A 17,453-nucleotide genomic window follows, 5' to 3' on the forward strand; every position below is an offset into this window, starting at 1 on the left:
GATCTATTTGTTTATCTGAAGCGACAGATCACCACACGATGCTGTGACAGTTGTCTTTGTGTTTAGATCTCTAAAACAACCATTTTCTAGACTTTTATATGAGACATTTTCCATTGCTATTTGTGAACGTTTTCTAAGATTGGGAGCTCCATACTAGCCTATTTTATAAGCTTAGATTGATTTCTTTTTTTTACTCTTTTTTAAAAATTTATTTATAAAAATTCTAATCTAAATCATGAACCGACATAATTGAAGTATCATTTAGGCCAACACGACAGTTCATGAGGTTGAAATAAGGATCTTGGATCAAGTTTAAAAATGGTATTACAATCACATATTGATATGGAGTTATGGGCCACACGTATTTCCGTGTGGTTCTCTAAATCGAGAAAGATGTAAAATACAAAATTTTAAGAACTTTAAAATTATGATAGGAAGATAATGGGTGAGAAGTTATACTTTGTTTGGATCATAACATGCATCTTTTTCGAACAAAAATAGATGGGGTGTTTGGACCCATGGGCCCAACTAGCCTTTTAGAGTAGCATATCTTGCCTAAATCTTCTTGATACATGTAAACCCTACAAACCACATGTACCAAGTAATTCAAGATAAACCTTTATGAGTGGCCAAAGGGAGGCTTGAACTCAAGACTTCTCTCTTTTTTGAGGAAGACCTTAGCCATTATGTCCAATATTTGTTGATTTGTTTTCGCATATGTTATTTGACGTTTCGTTTTAACTCTTACTTTTTGTGATGGAGGTTTGCATTTGCATGGCCGAAACAATCTCTTCAGGAATATAAATTTCTCTCATTGCATGGTCTCAAACATTCAGAGAATTGCCAAGACTATCCAATTTTTGCAAAAACAATCAATTTCATAGCTTGTAGGATCTTCATTTTTTGCGTTAAAAAAATGATAATTTCAAGAGCTTTTTTTCCGGTAAAATGTACTTTTTTTTTGGGGGGGGAGGGAGGAGATGACAATCCAACTTCCAAGCATGCCCTTGCTCTTTTTTTGATTTCTTGTCACACCTAGCTATCTCAAAAAATTATATAATTACAAGGTTGATTTGTCATTTCTCCTTTCTTTCAAAAGGGAATAGAAATTGTTCCTCCTGATATACTGCCATCCGATGATGGTGATGACAAGTCCATAATGCATGAATTTTCTCCTCTTAGAATGGAAACAACCTGAAAAAACAACAACAAATACTTAGATAATTTAATCCTTAAAGTCTTTAATGCTTATTGTTGCGATCATTGATCACTAGGCATGTATTGTACATCAGGAAAGTATTGTACTCTTGTATGAGTAGCTCTGATAATTGAAAGTCATAATTTTGGTATTTCGAGTTTCGGTGGTACATGTGCTTGTAATGTGACTCGCTGTAATGTGACAATGAAGTCAAATCAAATAAGGAAACTAGGCTTTTGGGTTCGGGGATTCTGAGAGAGGTATAGGGAGGAATTCGGGATTGTAATTTCTTTCTCAAAGATGGTAAATTGTTCTCATCCCATTCTTCGATGTAGGTACTATTGAATCACATAAAATTTGTTGTTTTTTATTTGTTATTTTTTGTTTTATTGCCTACGATAATTTGATTCACTCTATGTTTGGATTGAGGGAAATGAAAAGAAAAGAAAAGAAAAATTGTGAGTTTCTCTCCATTTCTTTCATTTGGATTGTGAAGTGAGGAGAGAAAAGAAAAGTAATGGGTCAATTTTTCCTCTCTAAATCAGAGAGAAATGGAAGGAAATGAAATGCCCATGATTAAAAAGAGCATTAAAAATTACATTTCTACTTTTTTTTCTTTCCAAACTGAAGTTTTTTTTTTTTTAACTCAACTTTGCAGGGTGACTCAAAATTTCAACTAACGTGTACCCTTCAAGAATCATAGATTTTCCCCTCGGGATACACAATTGCACATCCCCATGAAATATTTACAAAATCAGCACTCTTTTTTTATTGTTAAAACCAAACATGGTGGATGGAAATAGAGTTTTTTCTTTTTTTTTAATGGGTTTCTTTTCTTTCCTTTTTCCCCCAATCCAAACACAGCGTTAGGGGTTCTATGCTCACAACTATATTACTTTAGATCCATTTGGATTTAGGATCATGTACGAGAAGTTACCTTCGTCATGCTGGGTCGAGAAAGTGACTTTGTCTTTGTACATTCAATTGCAGCACACATCACTCTATACATTTCATACATGTCCAAATCCTCCATATCTTCGTCTAATAATTCATAAAATGCGCCCCATTGTAGCAATGGCCGAGCCTACAAGAAACCCACACAAGAAAAATGCATTAGAAGGCTGTCTACCCCTTAACGACATTCACCATTATAGGAGCGTTCGGATTCTTGCCTATAATTCAATTCTAGAATCCGATGTTATGTTTGGTTTTGACTTATAAAAGTGAAACTCTCATAATCAAAATTGGCTATTGGCTAAGAATTGATAGAAGATCTATTTCTTGTGATTTTGGAATATGTTTCTTGCACTTTATAAGGAGCACAACTATACAAATACGATAATAATAAAAAATGAGATTCTGATTCTATGTTCTGAAATCAATTTTTATAAACGGTATAGCTAAATGAGAATCTGATTCCTAAAATTTAGTTTCTATAATCTGATTATGACGATCCATAGTAAAAAAAATAATAAAAATAAGATCCAATAAATCAACACCTCAAACTATCAATAGATGGCAACAAATAAATAAAAATAGTGTAATACTGACCCATTCGATTAAATGTTTGTCATCCTCAGGAAATGGTCTCTTGCAAAATAACCTCAAGAGCAAGACTCCAAAGGAAAAGACATCGGATTTTACTAACTCCATGGATTCAACATTGGAAGGATCCTTGCTACAACACGTATTAACATCAAAATTAACTTCATTTTATGCCAAATAATTAGTTAAAGTTAATGGATTTGATGACACCATTCTCACTTATTGATCCAATTGGATCATAATACATTTTAAGACAACTTAAAGACCATCTTATAAGGGCACATGATGGGCTATGGGTCTGAGTCTTGCTAATGCAAACCTTTTGTATGTGTCAATGGCCTCCTCTTGCTCAAATTGCAGCCATGTTGCTCGCTCAAATCCGGAGATCTATTAGAACCATAAGCGCAAATTTAGAAAGCCAAGACACACATTTAATTAGGATTATAAGTTTTGTGTGTTTTTACCAGTGGTTGGAAGTTTAGACCTAGAAAAATGTTGTATGGCTGCAAATTTCCATGAACAACTGGGCCTCGAGGACACTCTTCATGCATATATCGAACACCTCGACCAATTTCAATAGCTATCTTCATTCTATTTTGAAATGTTAATCCCACCTGTTTTCCCCTCAAATCTGGTCAAGAAATATCAAGAAAAGGATGATCAAGTCCCTTGCCTACAATTCATGAGCATATTCAAAGGGGGCAGAAACATTTCAGAAATATTTGCTTCAAATGTTTAGATTTTAGTTTTAATTCATTAATAAAAATAAAAATAAAAAATTTTGTTTAGCATTTAAAAATGAATCAAAGGTCGCACTTTTCTGACTGATGTGCTATAGAAGTGCTTCAAAATAATCCAAAATAAATATAGGAATCTCAGAACATTGCATTTGATACATATATAATATTGTGCAAGTATTTTTTATTTAATTAAATGAATCTTAGAAATTACCAAAGTTGTATGATAGTCAACTTTGTATTGAAATATTGCATTTGATATATTTCAATATTATTTTGACAATATTACAAAACATTATAATTTCAGTAAAATATTATTTTTATAAGTCTTGATATGTTTTGCGAAACATTCCAAAACCGATATTGAAATTTCCTATTGTTTTGTTTTGATATAATAAAAAAAATTGGTCCAAATATTTCGAAACTTTGAATCAAATTCCTGATAACTACTCGAATACTCTATCAGGTGTGGAAGTGTTGGGACTCACCATTGAGATATCGATCCAATGTCCCTTCTATGGTGTGGTTATAAACTAAAACAATGCCATTTTCGCTCTCATGATAATGTGTCAACCCCAAAATATTTCGATGAAACAGAGTTGATGACACTCTCTTTTCAGCTTCAATGTTAAAGATACCATTCGAATCACCGATGTATCTCTTAACCTTAACGGGCAAAGAAGGATCGTTAATAAATCCATCATACATCTCAAAATTCTCATATTGGTTGACGCAATCCCTCCATTGGAACCCACGAGTTATCTCCATAATCTCTTCCCAACTTAATTTAATTGGTATTCTAAGAACCATGGCCTCGGATAATCTTCCCATTGAGAAAATATCATATAAAGAAGTTTTGTTCCTTCCTTCAACTCTTTCGAAGTCATTGGATCCATTTTGTCCCAAAGAGTAATTAAGACTAGTTGTATCTGCCCATTGACTTTCCTCCGTAGTTCGTTCGATCCTTAATGGATTTTCGATTTCTTTACTCGTATTCACTAGGAGAGATGGAGGGGAAGATCGATGCTTGCCTTTGAAAAGCTTGGGAAATATTGGATTGGGTTGTTCAACCTCTGTAACTATAGAAGTTTTTGATCCATCACATTGGTGGGGATGATTGTAAATCTCGGCTTCCTCCTTGTTACTTATTAAAGCTATGCTGCAATCATCTCTACTCGATCGGATACTATGATCACCTGAAAAACACCTGCAAATATGAAGAAGTATTTTCATGGGGATTTAGCTTTAGATCAGTTGAGATTTGAGAAAGCAATCTTTGAAATTTTTTTTTTTGTCATATTGTTTTTTTAGTTTACTTCCACATTGAAATGGTGGGATTTCCCAATTACCAAATTTTGGACTATTTGAGATCTGGCTCATTGTAATTGTCACCCTTTGTTCTAAACAGATTTAGTTTGAGAACTGCTATTGGCACCCCAACTTTTAGTTATTACACCCCAATTTCTTGAATCATTTCACACATCATTAAAGATTAAAAGACACTATTAAAACATTACCACAAATTATTATCTCACCACCACAAAAACATTGTAACACTTGTTCAAACAATTTCAGTAGTAGTTTAAAATTATGATTAGGCTCATATAAAATCCTAAACCCCAAAAAATAGAAATATAGATATATAAAAAAAAGGTCAATCTCCATTTGTTGCACTTAAATCTACAACGTTTGGTAGACAAAATTATAGACAACGTTTTAGACAAAGTTTATATATATATATATATATATATATATATATATATGAGAGAGGGAAGGAGACCTGTCCATGATGATCCAGGTTGCCTTGACGTTATTTGCCTCATCGATAACAATTTCCTTCGGTTGAAATCCGGCGGCCATCTTCACCTGAAACTTCATCTGCATGACAGCATATGGTTCTAATGGAGCTATACAGGTGCAAAATAAAACAATTGATAAGAGTTTATACCGGCACACCGACAGTTTATTATAATACCCCAATCATTAGACTAAATAGATTTGGAGATAAAACATTTTTATTTGTTGCACCATGTGCCTTTATCCATTTTTCTGCTATGGTTTCTCTGCCACTAGAACTAAGGAGAAAGCAAGAGCCCTTTGGAGAGAGAGATTAAGAGACAAAAAAGTAGAAAGACACAGTGAGATGTCAATTTGTGCTTTATGCCCATTTTTGGCTTTTACATAAATTTATTAATGGTATGCTGTGATAAATTGTTGGTGTGGTAATATAAGCTCTCTAATTTAATAACTTAGTGTGTCTGGTTTGGTATAAAATCAAAACAAGTGAAAAATTGAATTAAGCAAAGAAGATCTAGCATTTGATTCAGTTGAGCCTATGTCTATATCCATAGCTGGTCACAAAATTCTCGAATTTCTTTTCAAAAACTTGCAAAATTCAACGAATAAGGGACTATTTGATTTCAGAAAAACAATCAATTAATTGAAGATTTATCGATTAATGGACAAATAAAACAACATTTTTACCCTTCAACTTCAAAATTTTATCTTCAAATCTCAGGAATTAGAACCAAAAAGCATCATTTATAAACACAAAATTTCTTAGAACTTTTAAAGAAACTTTTTTGAACTTGTTTGAGTTAATTAACCCCCCCCCCCCCCAACCCCAACAAACTCATTGAGCCTAAACCTGTACCATAGTCACAAAATTCTCCAATTTTTTTCTGAAAACTAACAAAATTCGCCGAATAACAGACCATTCAGTTTCAGTGAATCAATGATGTATGGACTAACAGCCGAATAGGATAACATTTTTACCCTTCAACCTCAAAATTTTATCTTCTTCAACCTTCAAATCTTAAGAACAATATAATGAAAATGATGGGTTTTGGGAAGAACTAAAAAGCATCATTTGTATAATCCCAAATTTTTTTCCAAACTTTTTGTGAAACTTTCTCGAACTTAATTGAGCACTGTATCTGGTGAGTACCCATTACAAGACTTACTCCATTTCTCTTGCATCTATCATAATATGGTCTGAGGATCTCTAGGTAACCCTTCCTTCTCTGATTGATCTGATCATGGAGGAACTTTATACACTCATCTCCCTCACATGGAAGACTCTGTTGTTGATGATGGTCAGTACCCAAGCAACAAAAACCCACTATTGGTGATGGCATGAAATCAGTAGGATTAAGTATGGTGAGCACCAATAAGTAATCCTTCGGATCAACAACGACACGTAAAGCCCATCGGAGTGGTGCAACACCCTTATCATCTTCGGAGGCCTTGACACCATCTAACACGACGATTACAATCTCTCTTCTTTCTCTCTTTCTAATCATCTTCGTTGTTGATGTCATCTCCTACTGGTTTAGGATGGATTAAGCATAAGTGATTCTATCTAAAAGAGTTTTTTTTTTTTTTTTGTCTTAGTGTTGCTTCTTGTTGTTATCATGAAAAACCAATGCATCATTGGATGCATCGTCATTTGTCATGATTTTTTGTAACTATATATATCGTTTCGCCGCATAACTGGCTGATTGATTCTGGTACCTAATATTATAATTTTAAACTAATCTTTATAAATTTGATTTCATCATAGAAATCTATGGAACTTGAACAAGGTGAACTTATTTAACTCCCATTTTAAAGGAACAAAGAAGTAGGCATGTAGGTTACAAACAAGACAAACTTTTTTGGAGCTAAAAACAACACACGTGGCCAACTATGGTAGGTGAAGATGTTCTAAGACTTTCCATAGACAATGACCAATTTTTCAAACTATGCACATTAATAAGATGAGCATGTAATTCCACAATGCAGTGGGTCTCCCTTTTTCTTTTGTCTTCTAGTTGTCATAGATGCCTTGAATTTAAAGGGACAGTCATCTATGACAACTAGGTCCTCTGTCCGGGATTAATAAGGGACAGAGGATTATATACAATTTTAATTCATATCAAGAGCACGGGAGTGTTAAAACTCTTCAAATTGTGAGTTCTTCTTGTTGTATATTTTATTATTTGTAAATAAAATTTTAAAAGATAAAATATTTTTTTATTTAATATTATTATAAATAGATTATTTTGAATGCATTAATAAATTCATCAAACAGAACTTCTATTAATTTGTATCCATTACTTAACTTTTTCTCAGTATAATAGTATAAATATGCTCTGTATGTCACTAAGTCCACGATCAAGATATGAACTTACATTCGAATCAGTTTGACTTCCGATTTGAATTAATTAGGTACCCATTGACCTCTTACGGTTGTGGATCCTCTGTCGTTCCTTATAGTTGTACTTGACTGTTGAAGGAGAGCCACATCACCAATTCACAAATATCTCCTTCATTAAAAATATTGGAGGTCATGGACCGTCCTTTTAAAAGCCTTCATCAGACCTTAAAATTTGTCCCTTTTTTTTAAATTTTATAAATCTGATCTAAACCATAATCCATACAAATCTGAGGTATTAGATTTTGTTTATAAGATGTAAAATCTCTACTACTTAAATGCACTGCATGGAACTACAGAGGATCCGCTCCCCTCACCCCAATGCATGATTTAAACTTCCAGAGAAAGAAAAAAAAAAGTTTGTATCCAATTTGGGTCAATCTAACTAATCAAAATTGTTTCCTGAATTGCTCACATCTCTTAATATGGAGTGTGCATGCTAATCTAAAATGTCCTCAGGAGCTGGAGCTTTAGTTTGTCTTGAGAAGCAAGAACTTGGGTTTTGCTTGCCATAAGCGGCGCCTCTCACGTTCATGCAGATTGATGTGGCATTACCATCTTCATCGGTTCCATCTTTGTCCACATAGGCCAGATCGATATCAACAAGTTCTATATTTTCACAAGGCACTATTGAACTGCACTCTAGCGTTACTGCAGATTTGCTTGTTGAGGTGCCCCTGATGTTCTTGAAATGGACATCACTGATCCCCACAAGCGAAGTCTGTCGGGAATTTTCAAAAATAAATGAGCCTTGTAAAACCCCGAAAGTAAGTTAAAATTGAGGTTAAATTTTAAAATCACATACCTTAAATTTGCAACTGTGCCCTGGACAGTACCCTTGATCTATGATAATGGGGTTTTTGACGTCGATCATGACAATATCCTCGAACGTCATATTAGAAGCCTTGCTTGCCCTCAATCCTGGCCATGTCTTGACTCTAACACCGTTATCGGTGCCCCTAATGGTACAATTCTTCACACTCAACCCTACCACATCCTTTTCATTTGGGTACTTTCCTAGGCTCCCCACACTGCAAGATTATACAAAAGTTAATCTTAGAGTTGACGATTTGGCACTTAGGTTCTATCATCTCTCAAGTCGAGATGAAATTTTCTACTTCGAGTTAAAAATGAATATATGTATGTGAATCTTATTGTCCATCATCCTTAATGAACCTTACCTTATGCCATGACCTGGTCCACAATTGACGTTCGAGATGCCAATGTTGGTGTTACCCGGTCCAATGGAGATGCAATCGTCACCAACGCCAATCCTCGAAGAAGTAATGTGGATGTTAGAAGAGTCACTTAAGTGGATGCCATCGGTATTTGGGCTGTTCCCGGGGGCCATGATATTAATGCCACGAACGAGAATATTGTGACTTCTTAAGAAGCTAGCATGGAAGCTCTTACTATTGAGTAGAGTGATGTCACTGATAATCCCACCTAAGATTTCCGTAAATCTCACAGACTGCGCCAAATTGTAGATGGATCAGTTCAATCTCACGTAATATGAATAAATATCTTCGAAAAAAATTAGACTTACATGAGGATAACTATTGCATCTCCCAGAAATGCGACAACCTAGATGTCCCCAAGATGATTTTCCTTGACCATCTAACGTTCCCGTACCAACTCCAGTGAGATTCATGTTGTACAGGCCTTTGAATTCGATCCAAGTAGGAGTGTGGAAGGCGCTAAGCCTCGTCGGTGCCTTCAATGTTCCCCTAATCTCGATATTTGGAGATTTCTTCTTGTGGCAAGGTCCATTGAAATATATTGGACCAACAAAATATGTTCCTTCGGGTACCAAAAAGGTTGAATCCCCGGCGTATCTACATGCATCATCCCAAGCAGCTTGGAATGCCTAAGAAGACAATCATCGATCGATTCAAATTTTCAATACGATTGATTTAGGACTAAGTTTGAGATTCATGTATAAAGATTATTTTGTGAAATTTCAATTCATGTTTAATAAATTTGTCAAATAAAAAAAAAATTACAATTGTTTATTTGCTTTAATATTTGATCTACAAAGCAAGTAAAACCTTAACAATGGTATATTAGGGGTATTTTTATATTTAAAATTTAAATAATAATGTGTACAATATTAATGGTGTTGGATAATGTATGATGTTGACACAGTTGAAGGGTATTTCTCTCTTTTGGAAATAAATTGTATTACAGGCCTAGGACTGTCAGTGGACCGTCAGTGGACCGGGCCATAGCCTGATACCAATCAAGACTCAAGATCTTCCTCCGGCCCATTTAATGGGTCGTTAGGCCGGATCAAACAAAAAGAAACTTGCCTGGCCTGGTTCGTATGGATTCAAGCTTATTTAAGAGTAGGACCGAGCCACTCGAAGTGCCCAACTCCATTCAGATCAATACGGATCTGGGCCAGACCAAAATTGTAAGATGCCCATTGATATCCCTATGGAGGGCCATATTCCAAAGGAAAATCTATTTCAAAAAAGTTTTAGGATTTACATTAAGGGGCATGTTTGATTGCACGGCAAATTAAAAGGAAAATGGTTTGCCGTGGAAAATTTGAATTTATCGGTGCATGTTTGATTGCACGACAAATTAAAAGGAAAATGGTTTGCCGTGGAAAATTTGAATTTATCGGTGCATGTTTGATTGCACGACAAATTAAAAGGAAAATGGTTTGCCGTGGAAAATTTGAATTTATTGGTGTTTAATTGCAAAATAAATGGAAAAAATGGGGGAAATTATTTTCCACGCCCAAGAGATTTGCTGCTTGAGGCAGCAAATCTTTTCTCGCCCTCCCGCTTAAGAAAATAATTTGCCACACAGTAGCAAATTTGAATCTTATAAATATCCACTCTTTTACAGATTTACCTTGATATAAGTAGAGATATTTTGGTCAGAAACCAATAAAATTGCAACTAATGACCGTATAATCAAGGTGGTTAGTTTTCAAATCTACATATATATATATATATTATGTAATCTTTAAAATCATATAATTAATATTTTAAATTACAAATAAACTCTTTGGATATATATCAATTTGCTTGTATTATCTTCTAATTTCATTAAAAAACAGGGAGAGAGAGAGAGAGAGAGAAATACTTTCCTTATTGAGGGTTGTTGAGGTCAAATATGGATTATCAAATAGGCAATCCAACACCATAGCCCTCTTGATTTCATGGAAAATGATTTTTTTTACTTGATCCAAGGATTTGAGAATGGGCGGTATAAAACTCCCAAACTTAAAATTAAAATCTAACAGTGAAAAATAACATAATTTTAAGTTGTTTTTTCTTTTCCGCATGATTTTCCATGTACTCAACAGAGGAAAAGATTAGCCAGTACTTTTGACTGATAAATGATTTGCAAGATAATTATTTTCCTGAATAATGATTTTCTGAATACTCTACTGACGTGGCATGAGCATGGAATCATAGATCTTTTTTCCTAGGATACACAAGTGCACATTATTTATGAGAATGTGCAAGTGTATATCCCGAGGAAAATATTTATGATTTCTGTATCTGTGCCACGTCAACCGGGTGAAGAAGACTTTCTAGTTAGAAAATCAGCACTCTTAAATTTTCCCAGCAAACAAACATGATTGCTTCATCTCTAACATAATTTATGTTCTATTGCTAATGGACTAAAAACATTGTAAAACTTACCAACTTATTCTCTGTCTTCCCATCTGCCACTGCTCCATATTTGGTTACAACAAAAACTCCACGTGAATTGGATCCTTGGGTCGATCCGTGGCTTCTTGAATCCAGTTCAGGGGTTGAATCTGGTGCAGCGGGTCCTAAAAAATCGTCTTTGGATGCAGGACCAGTAGCTGAAATTGGTGTGGTGGGTCCTAAAAAGTCATTTTCGGGTATTGGAGCAGGAGCTGAATCTGGTGCAACCGATCCTAACAAGTCGTCTTCGGATATTGGAGCAGGAGTTGCATCGAGTGTGGCAAGTTCTAACGGATCATATATTGGATATATGGCATTGACGCAAATAACCAAACCTATCAAACAAATATTAGCTACCAAATTCTTGCTTGAGTCCATGATTTCCTTGTTGATGCAACCTATGGTCGAACCCGTGGGAACTTTTTGGACACAGGGACTCGACCCGGACCCCTTATGTGAGCTTGCTTGATGAAATAACCTCTCAAATGTAAGATAATTTATAGTCAAGTTTCAATGAGTTAATTTCTAAATCTAGATGCTTTGAGATCAAACGTTTTGCAACGTTTTAGGGGGAGTTTTCTTTTTATGTTTTAACTGCATTTGACCAACTTAACATTGATTTGCTCTACAGTTATTGGTGCTGCTCTCCCTTTTACTTGCAAATTTTTTGTGGGGTTGTGTAATTATGATTTGGTGGATACTTGAGACACCCCAACCACTGTGTTTTCAAACTGGTGACAAACCCCTTTACGATCAATGTAAAAAGTGACCATATATGTGCACAAGCGAACCAACCTTGCGATCTCGGAAACCAAAGCGAACCTGATTGATTTGGGGGTCCACAGGAGCTTATTGGGTGGGGGGGGGACAAGACAACACCCCTACATGGAAGGACTGGGCCGAAGCATGTGGAGATATGAACTAGGCGACGTGGAGGAGAGAAATGCCCATTTAGATACCATGATAAATATGGTGGTCTAACCCAAAATCAATTGACAATGATTGGAGAGAGCTGGGAGCTTCTAAGGGGATAGACAAGGCAATGAACGTCCGATGTGGGACTACGTCAACACGAGCTAAGAAACAAATTATCTCTACCTACCCCTATGAACTGGGTTCATTCATTATCTTCCAGACAATACTAGATTAATCATATTTTTAGTTACATCAACATGCATTTAGAATTTAACTTAAGATAGGATATTTTTTAATTTTTTATAAATAACCAAGAACAAAACTTGTTTCAACCATTAAAGTTTTATGAAAATTTATAGCTAGATGGTTTCTTTGAAAAGCATTATTAAACAACTAAAATTTCCCACAAAGTGCTAAATATCAAACACAATCAAAATATATAGGAAAAAATGTATGTAAAAAAGATGAATCTCCACCCAAGTCTAGCATGCAACCAATGTTTATTATAAATATAAACTACTAATTTATTAGCAGTCTTCCCAATATCTATGGCAAGTTTATTACAAAGGAGCATACAAACTCCCAATGTTTATTATAAATATAAACTACTAATTTATTAGAAGTCTTGCCAATATCTATGGCAAGTTTATTACATGCCAATAACTATGGCAAGTTTATTACAAAGAAGTCCCAAGCACCTTTCCTAGGAGCCTAGCATACAAACTCCCAGTGTTTATTATAAATATAAACTACTAATTTATTAGAAGTCTTGCCCCAACATAGCCACTGCCTCTTTCAGCGTTGCCTTCCTTCCTTCCTCATAGTTCCACAGTTCCTCTACAACACATCGTCCAGTAGGATTGTATTCATTTAGCTCCATCAATGCTTTGGAAACAGCGTTGTGCACCTCATCGCCAAAATCATACTTCAGCTGCTTCAGCTTCTCATCCTCCTCATCTATCATTTCCTACACGCAATCAAGTTTATTATATATATATATATTTGCTTATCGTGGGTATCCCCACCCTTCGGGTAAGACTAATCGCACAAATCGTTTTTTGCTCACAGAATCCTCAGTGCTTACAACGGTAGTTTTGTAACTACCAAGGGTACTTTTGTAAATTAGGAATACCATTCAATACACATGGGTACATGTGATTGGTGGATCCTAGATTTTTTATACCAAATTTTTTTTCCTAATCTCACGCTCACACACCGTCCCTTTGAAAATTTCTATGTCGGGTGGCCCCAAGTAATTCATTGCTTCATGAGGTTTTAAATACTTGACCTACCCTCCGTGAGGAGCTTATCAAGTAATCATGCATTAGATATAGAATTGTGATAATTTGACTCCCCCACGTGGCCTAATCAAAATACTTTTCTGATGTGACATATGCTAGAACCATAGATTTTTTACCTCAGGATACACATATGCACATCCTTGTAAATATGTGCAATTATGTATCCCGAGGCAAAAAGATCTATCGTTCTAGTACATGCCAGCCAAATCAGGAAAATATTATGAGTATGTCATGTGGGGGAGTAAATCAGATTCCTGATTTTCTAACTAGAAAATCTTCGCTCCGGCAATATTTAGCTGATGTGGCATGGACATAGAATCATAAATTCTTTTTCTCGGGATACATAATTGACATTCCCAAAATATCTATGCAGTTATGTACATTGAAGAAAAGAATCTATGATTCTGTATACATGCCACGTCAGCAGAGCATGGATCAAGTGAAGATCATTATTCTTCAAATTAAATTGACTTTCAAAAGTCTATATGCCATAAAGAATAGGATTTTGAGATACCTGAGGGATACCATCATTATCAACTATTTTGAAAGGACGCCATTCAGGGTCTCCCAAATTGCCTACCCACAGCGAGAAAAGTTTTGTACATTCCTCTTCTGCCACGTCAGAAGGAAAATATTTTCCATAGCATGCAACCTGAAATGGCTTAATGTCAAGCTCCCCCATTCTTTTAACTCCAATCACATCGCCTCCCCATCCGTCCTTACAAGCCTATAAACAAGATGAACATTTCTTGGTTAGTAAATAATAATTGGAAGATTCTAACTTTATAGTTTTCTTCAAAAATTGCCTTAAAAGCCTATATATATTTTTTAATTATCAAATTCAGTTCTTTTTTTTTTCTTGTTTGTGCTCAACCCAAAGTATATTTAAGTTGCATGGTGTAGACAAGCAAGGGTTTTATTGTCATTGTTCAATGGATTTTTGCAAATAAATTTAGACTTTTGAGATTGATATTTATAAAAAATACAACGACATAAAAGCGTTTGCTTTCTACCAAATCTCTAGGTTGACAATGCAAATTCATGCAAAATCAAGAAGAGTCGGTGATGATACGACACCCCTCTCTGACATACATGCCTCATTACAAAACTATAGATTATTTTCCTTGGGATATGTATAACTATACATCTTTTCTAGTGTATCCCAAGAGAAATGATCTACGGTTCTGTGATGGGGGTGTATGTACGGTGTTAGAAAATAATTACACAACCAAGAATTATCAGCAAAACCAACCCCTTATAAAAATTAAAAACAATTGTATTGGACCATTGGAGTCTATGTAGAGCTATATTAACAAAATCAAGAATACTCACATTTATAAATTCTTGACGAGCTTCAGTTATCTCATCACTGTTCTGACGCTCTTTCTCTTCTAGAACTTGATTTAGAGCCCTGACCCCTTCAATTTCTTCTTTCAACCCTTCTATTTTTTCATTTAGTGCATCTAAATTGGGCTGCATTTACAATATTCTATTTCAATACCAAAACCAAGAGTCATACAAGAAGACCACAGTCAAGGGGTTCAGCAATTTGATAATGATCTCAAACACTCATAGAAATCTCGATTCCAAAGCAAGATCTCATAATAAAAATTAGAACCCAAAAAACAAAAACAAAAAAAAACACTAGTCGTCATGGTTTTAAAACTCATTTTGAAGTCATCTTGTTCAACAATGAGAAAAATGATATATGGTTTTAAATCTCGTCTGATATATTTGACTTGTCTATCCATCTTGGTTGGATGAGTTGTCTCGGTCTCGGACGAGATTTAAAATCATGCTATTCGTACCGGGGAGGGAGAGAGAGAGAGAGAGACTTACCTCTATTATTTCTTTGGACGAGGATGGAGTATCCTTTCCTTTGGAACCGCCCTCAGTAGACATTGTGGCTATCTCTTCTCTTCTACTCTCACAATAGATGAGAGAGACGTTGGGTTGCAGAATCTATGCATGCATGAGACTCGATATTTATAATGCCATATATTAAGGAAAATGAAAATTCTAATGGTGGGAGACGAGATGGTGAGACGGGAACAAGATACTAATTTCTTTTACAAAAACCCTCCTTCTAAGCTGACACGTGGTTTTTTATATTTATTTCACATCCCTTCTTTTTCGATAATATTTGAAATACCTCATGGAGACACCACGTGTAATTCATAGGAGCGTGTTGTACCGAAATTTTGAAGAGCGGGATGGACACTTCAAATTTTTTTCCAAACAAATGAGAGCCGCAACGATTGATGATCCAAGGATGCATCGTTTAGTTAAGAGTCGTTATAACCTGACTCCCCCACGTGGCATACTCGAAGAGTTCTACCGAAATTTTAAAGGGCGGGAAAGCCACTTCATTTTTTTCCAAACAAATGAGCTGCAATGATTGATTAAGGACGCATCGTTTTAGTCAGTAGTCGTTATAACCGGACTCCCCCACGTCATACTCAAAATACTCTTGTGACGTGGCATATTCTAGAACTATAGATTTTTTGCGTTGGGATACACATATGCACATCTCATAAATATTTGCAGCTGTGTATCTTAAGGAAAAAGATTTATGGTTATAGACCTCGTACATGATACGTCAGGAGAGTATTTTGAATATGCCACGTGGAGGAATTAGAATCCCAAAATCATTATTCATTAGTCAAATCTTTTACGTGTATGGTAATATCAAAGGGTACTTGAGAACGTGTGCCGATACTCACATGTTAAATGCAATAGAAATTGCATATTGTATCGAAAATGCCCTAAAAAAAATCCTTTTTTTATACCAAACTTACTATCCATTCATCCATATACATTAGTAGACATTAACTCCAACATGCATACATACACGTTTACGTAATTTCAATGCAATTAATTGTGAAATTACATAATCTATCAAAGTTGGTGGTTTCTCACATCTTTATCTAAAGTGAAAAAAAAAAAAAAAAAAACCTTGAAATTTTTAATTTTAACATGGAGTGTCCAAAATAATTAAAATTTTTTTGACGTGCCCCTAAAAATATGAGGGCCTTAGAATTTCTTGAAGTATCAATAAAAATTTTCATTAAGAAATCATACCCTTTAAGTACCAAAGTTGGTGATTTCTCACATCTTTACCTGCGAACAATGTACGTATTAAGGAATCATACCCTTTAAGTACCATATGCGGGAGATTTTTTGGATCTCCCACCCCTTGAGATACGAGTTACAATTGATGATCAACTCATGTCATCTTCTTCGATGTAACTTCTGAGTTCTGGTTGTCTCTTCTGATGATGCATCAGAATCTTTGATCATAGCTTGATATTGCTTTAATCTGAAAAGACATCGATGTGATACTCACCAAAGAACCTCCAACGATCAAACTAGATCTTAGATAAATTGCAAATCAAAAAGAAGAAAATAAGTGTAAGAGAGTTCTTTTTTGTGGCTTGTGTCTTGGATTTGAATAGGAGATGTTCTCTATTTATAGAGTAGTTTCTTAAAAGGTGATCAATAACTTAGTTGTAATCTTCTACGTATATTGTCTAGTATTTATGATAATAAAAGATCTTAATGACATTGAAGACACACTCCTCTCGATTCTTTTAACTTACATGAGGAGTGGACTTAATGTATAACGGGTCTAACTCGGTGGCTTTTTAATTTTCGAGTCAACTCAGTCGTGTTATGTATCTGCCACTCTTTTTATTGTTGATAATTCTCTTGCTTCTTATCTTGTTAGTTGCTATAATGATTTGACCTAAAGAGATTAATCCACTTTGTATTGGGATTTAAATTAAATGTTTGTATCTTTTGAGGTCATGTTATAGAAAGGAATGGAATTTATGAAGAGTCGAACCCTTTTTGATGGATGAAATTAAAGTTAAGAGAGAGGGGACTGAACCC

The 17,453-nt window shown here is 35.0% G+C and overlaps 3 protein-coding genes across 3 annotated transcripts; all 3 read right to left on the bottom strand.

Moving 5' to 3' along the window:
• Positions 1-1,092: 1,092 nt before the first annotated feature.
• On the bottom strand, positions 1,093-6,800 carry LOC147402485 (putative receptor-like serine/threonine-protein kinase At5g57670). Its single transcript, XM_086444494.1, has 8 exons — positions 6,428-6,800; positions 5,261-5,387; positions 3,969-4,687; positions 3,208-3,374; positions 3,063-3,130; positions 2,750-2,876; positions 2,136-2,282; positions 1,093-1,194 (listed from the first exon to the last, which is right to left on the bottom strand). The coding sequence occupies exons 1-8, from the start codon at positions 6,798-6,800 to the stop codon at positions 1,093-1,095; spliced, it is 1,830 nt and encodes a 609-aa protein (XP_086300620.1).
• Positions 6,801-8,114: 1,314 nt separating this feature from the next.
• On the bottom strand, positions 8,115-11,724 carry LOC147402486 (exopolygalacturonase-like). Its single transcript, XM_086444495.1, has 5 exons — positions 11,338-11,724; positions 9,222-9,542; positions 8,857-9,146; positions 8,481-8,706; positions 8,115-8,396 (listed from the first exon to the last, which is right to left on the bottom strand). Exons 1-5 carry the CDS (start codon positions 11,722-11,724, stop codon positions 8,115-8,117), a joined length of 1,506 nt encoding a protein of 501 aa, XP_086300621.1.
• Positions 11,725-12,788: 1,064 nt separating this feature from the next.
• Positions 12,789-15,540, bottom strand: LOC147402487 (factor of DNA methylation 1-like). Its single transcript, XM_086441637.1, has 4 exons — positions 15,402-15,540; positions 14,895-15,035; positions 14,077-14,289; positions 12,789-13,228 (listed from the first exon to the last, which is right to left on the bottom strand). Exons 1-4 carry the CDS (start codon positions 15,462-15,464, stop codon positions 13,022-13,024), a joined length of 624 nt encoding a protein of 207 aa, XP_086297763.1. The 5' UTR covers positions 15,465-15,540; the 3' UTR covers positions 12,789-13,021.
• Positions 15,541-17,453: the final 1,913 nt, after the last annotated feature.

Source organism: Akebia trifoliata, chromosome 5, assembly GCF_017979445.1.
Source record: "Akebia trifoliata isolate Shusen 1 chromosome 5, ASM1797944v1, whole genome shotgun sequence".
Taxonomy (NCBI): Eukaryota; Viridiplantae; Streptophyta; class Magnoliopsida; order Ranunculales; family Lardizabalaceae; genus Akebia; species Akebia trifoliata.

Coding starts and splice junctions, on each gene's coding strand:
- LOC147402485 (XM_086444494.1), bottom strand. CDS start 6,800: ATGACATCAACAACGAAGATGATTAGAAAGAGAGAAAGAAGAGAGATT. Junction 4,688..5,260: donor ACCTGGATCATCATGGACAG/GTCTCCTTCCCT, acceptor TCATATTTGCAG/GTGTTTTTCAGGTGATCATA. Junction 3,375..3,968: donor ATTGGATCGATATCTCAATG/GTGAGTCCCAAC, acceptor TTTCTTGACCAG/ATTTGAGGGGAAAACAGGTG.
- LOC147402486 (XM_086444495.1), bottom strand. CDS start 11,724: ATGGACTCAAGCAAGAATTTGGTAGCTAATATTTGTTTGATAGGTTTG. Junction 9,147..9,221: donor GATGCAATAGTTATCCTCAT/GTAAGTCTAATT, acceptor AATTTGGCGCAG/TCTGTGAGATTTACGGAAAT. Junction 8,707..8,856: donor GGACCAGGTCATGGCATAAG/GTAAGGTTCATT, acceptor ATAATCTTGCAG/TGTGGGGAGCCTAGGAAAGT.
- LOC147402487 (XM_086441637.1), bottom strand. CDS start 15,464: ATGTCTACTGAGGGCGGTTCCAAAGGAAAGGATACTCCATCCTCGTCC. Junction 14,290..14,894: donor CTCGTCAAGAATTTATAAAT/GTGAGTATTCTT, acceptor TCTTGTTTATAG/GCTTGTAAGGACGGATGGGG. Junction 13,229..14,076: donor ATAATGATGGTATCCCTCAG/GTATCTCAAAAT, acceptor GATTGCGTGTAG/GAAATGATAGATGAGGAGGA.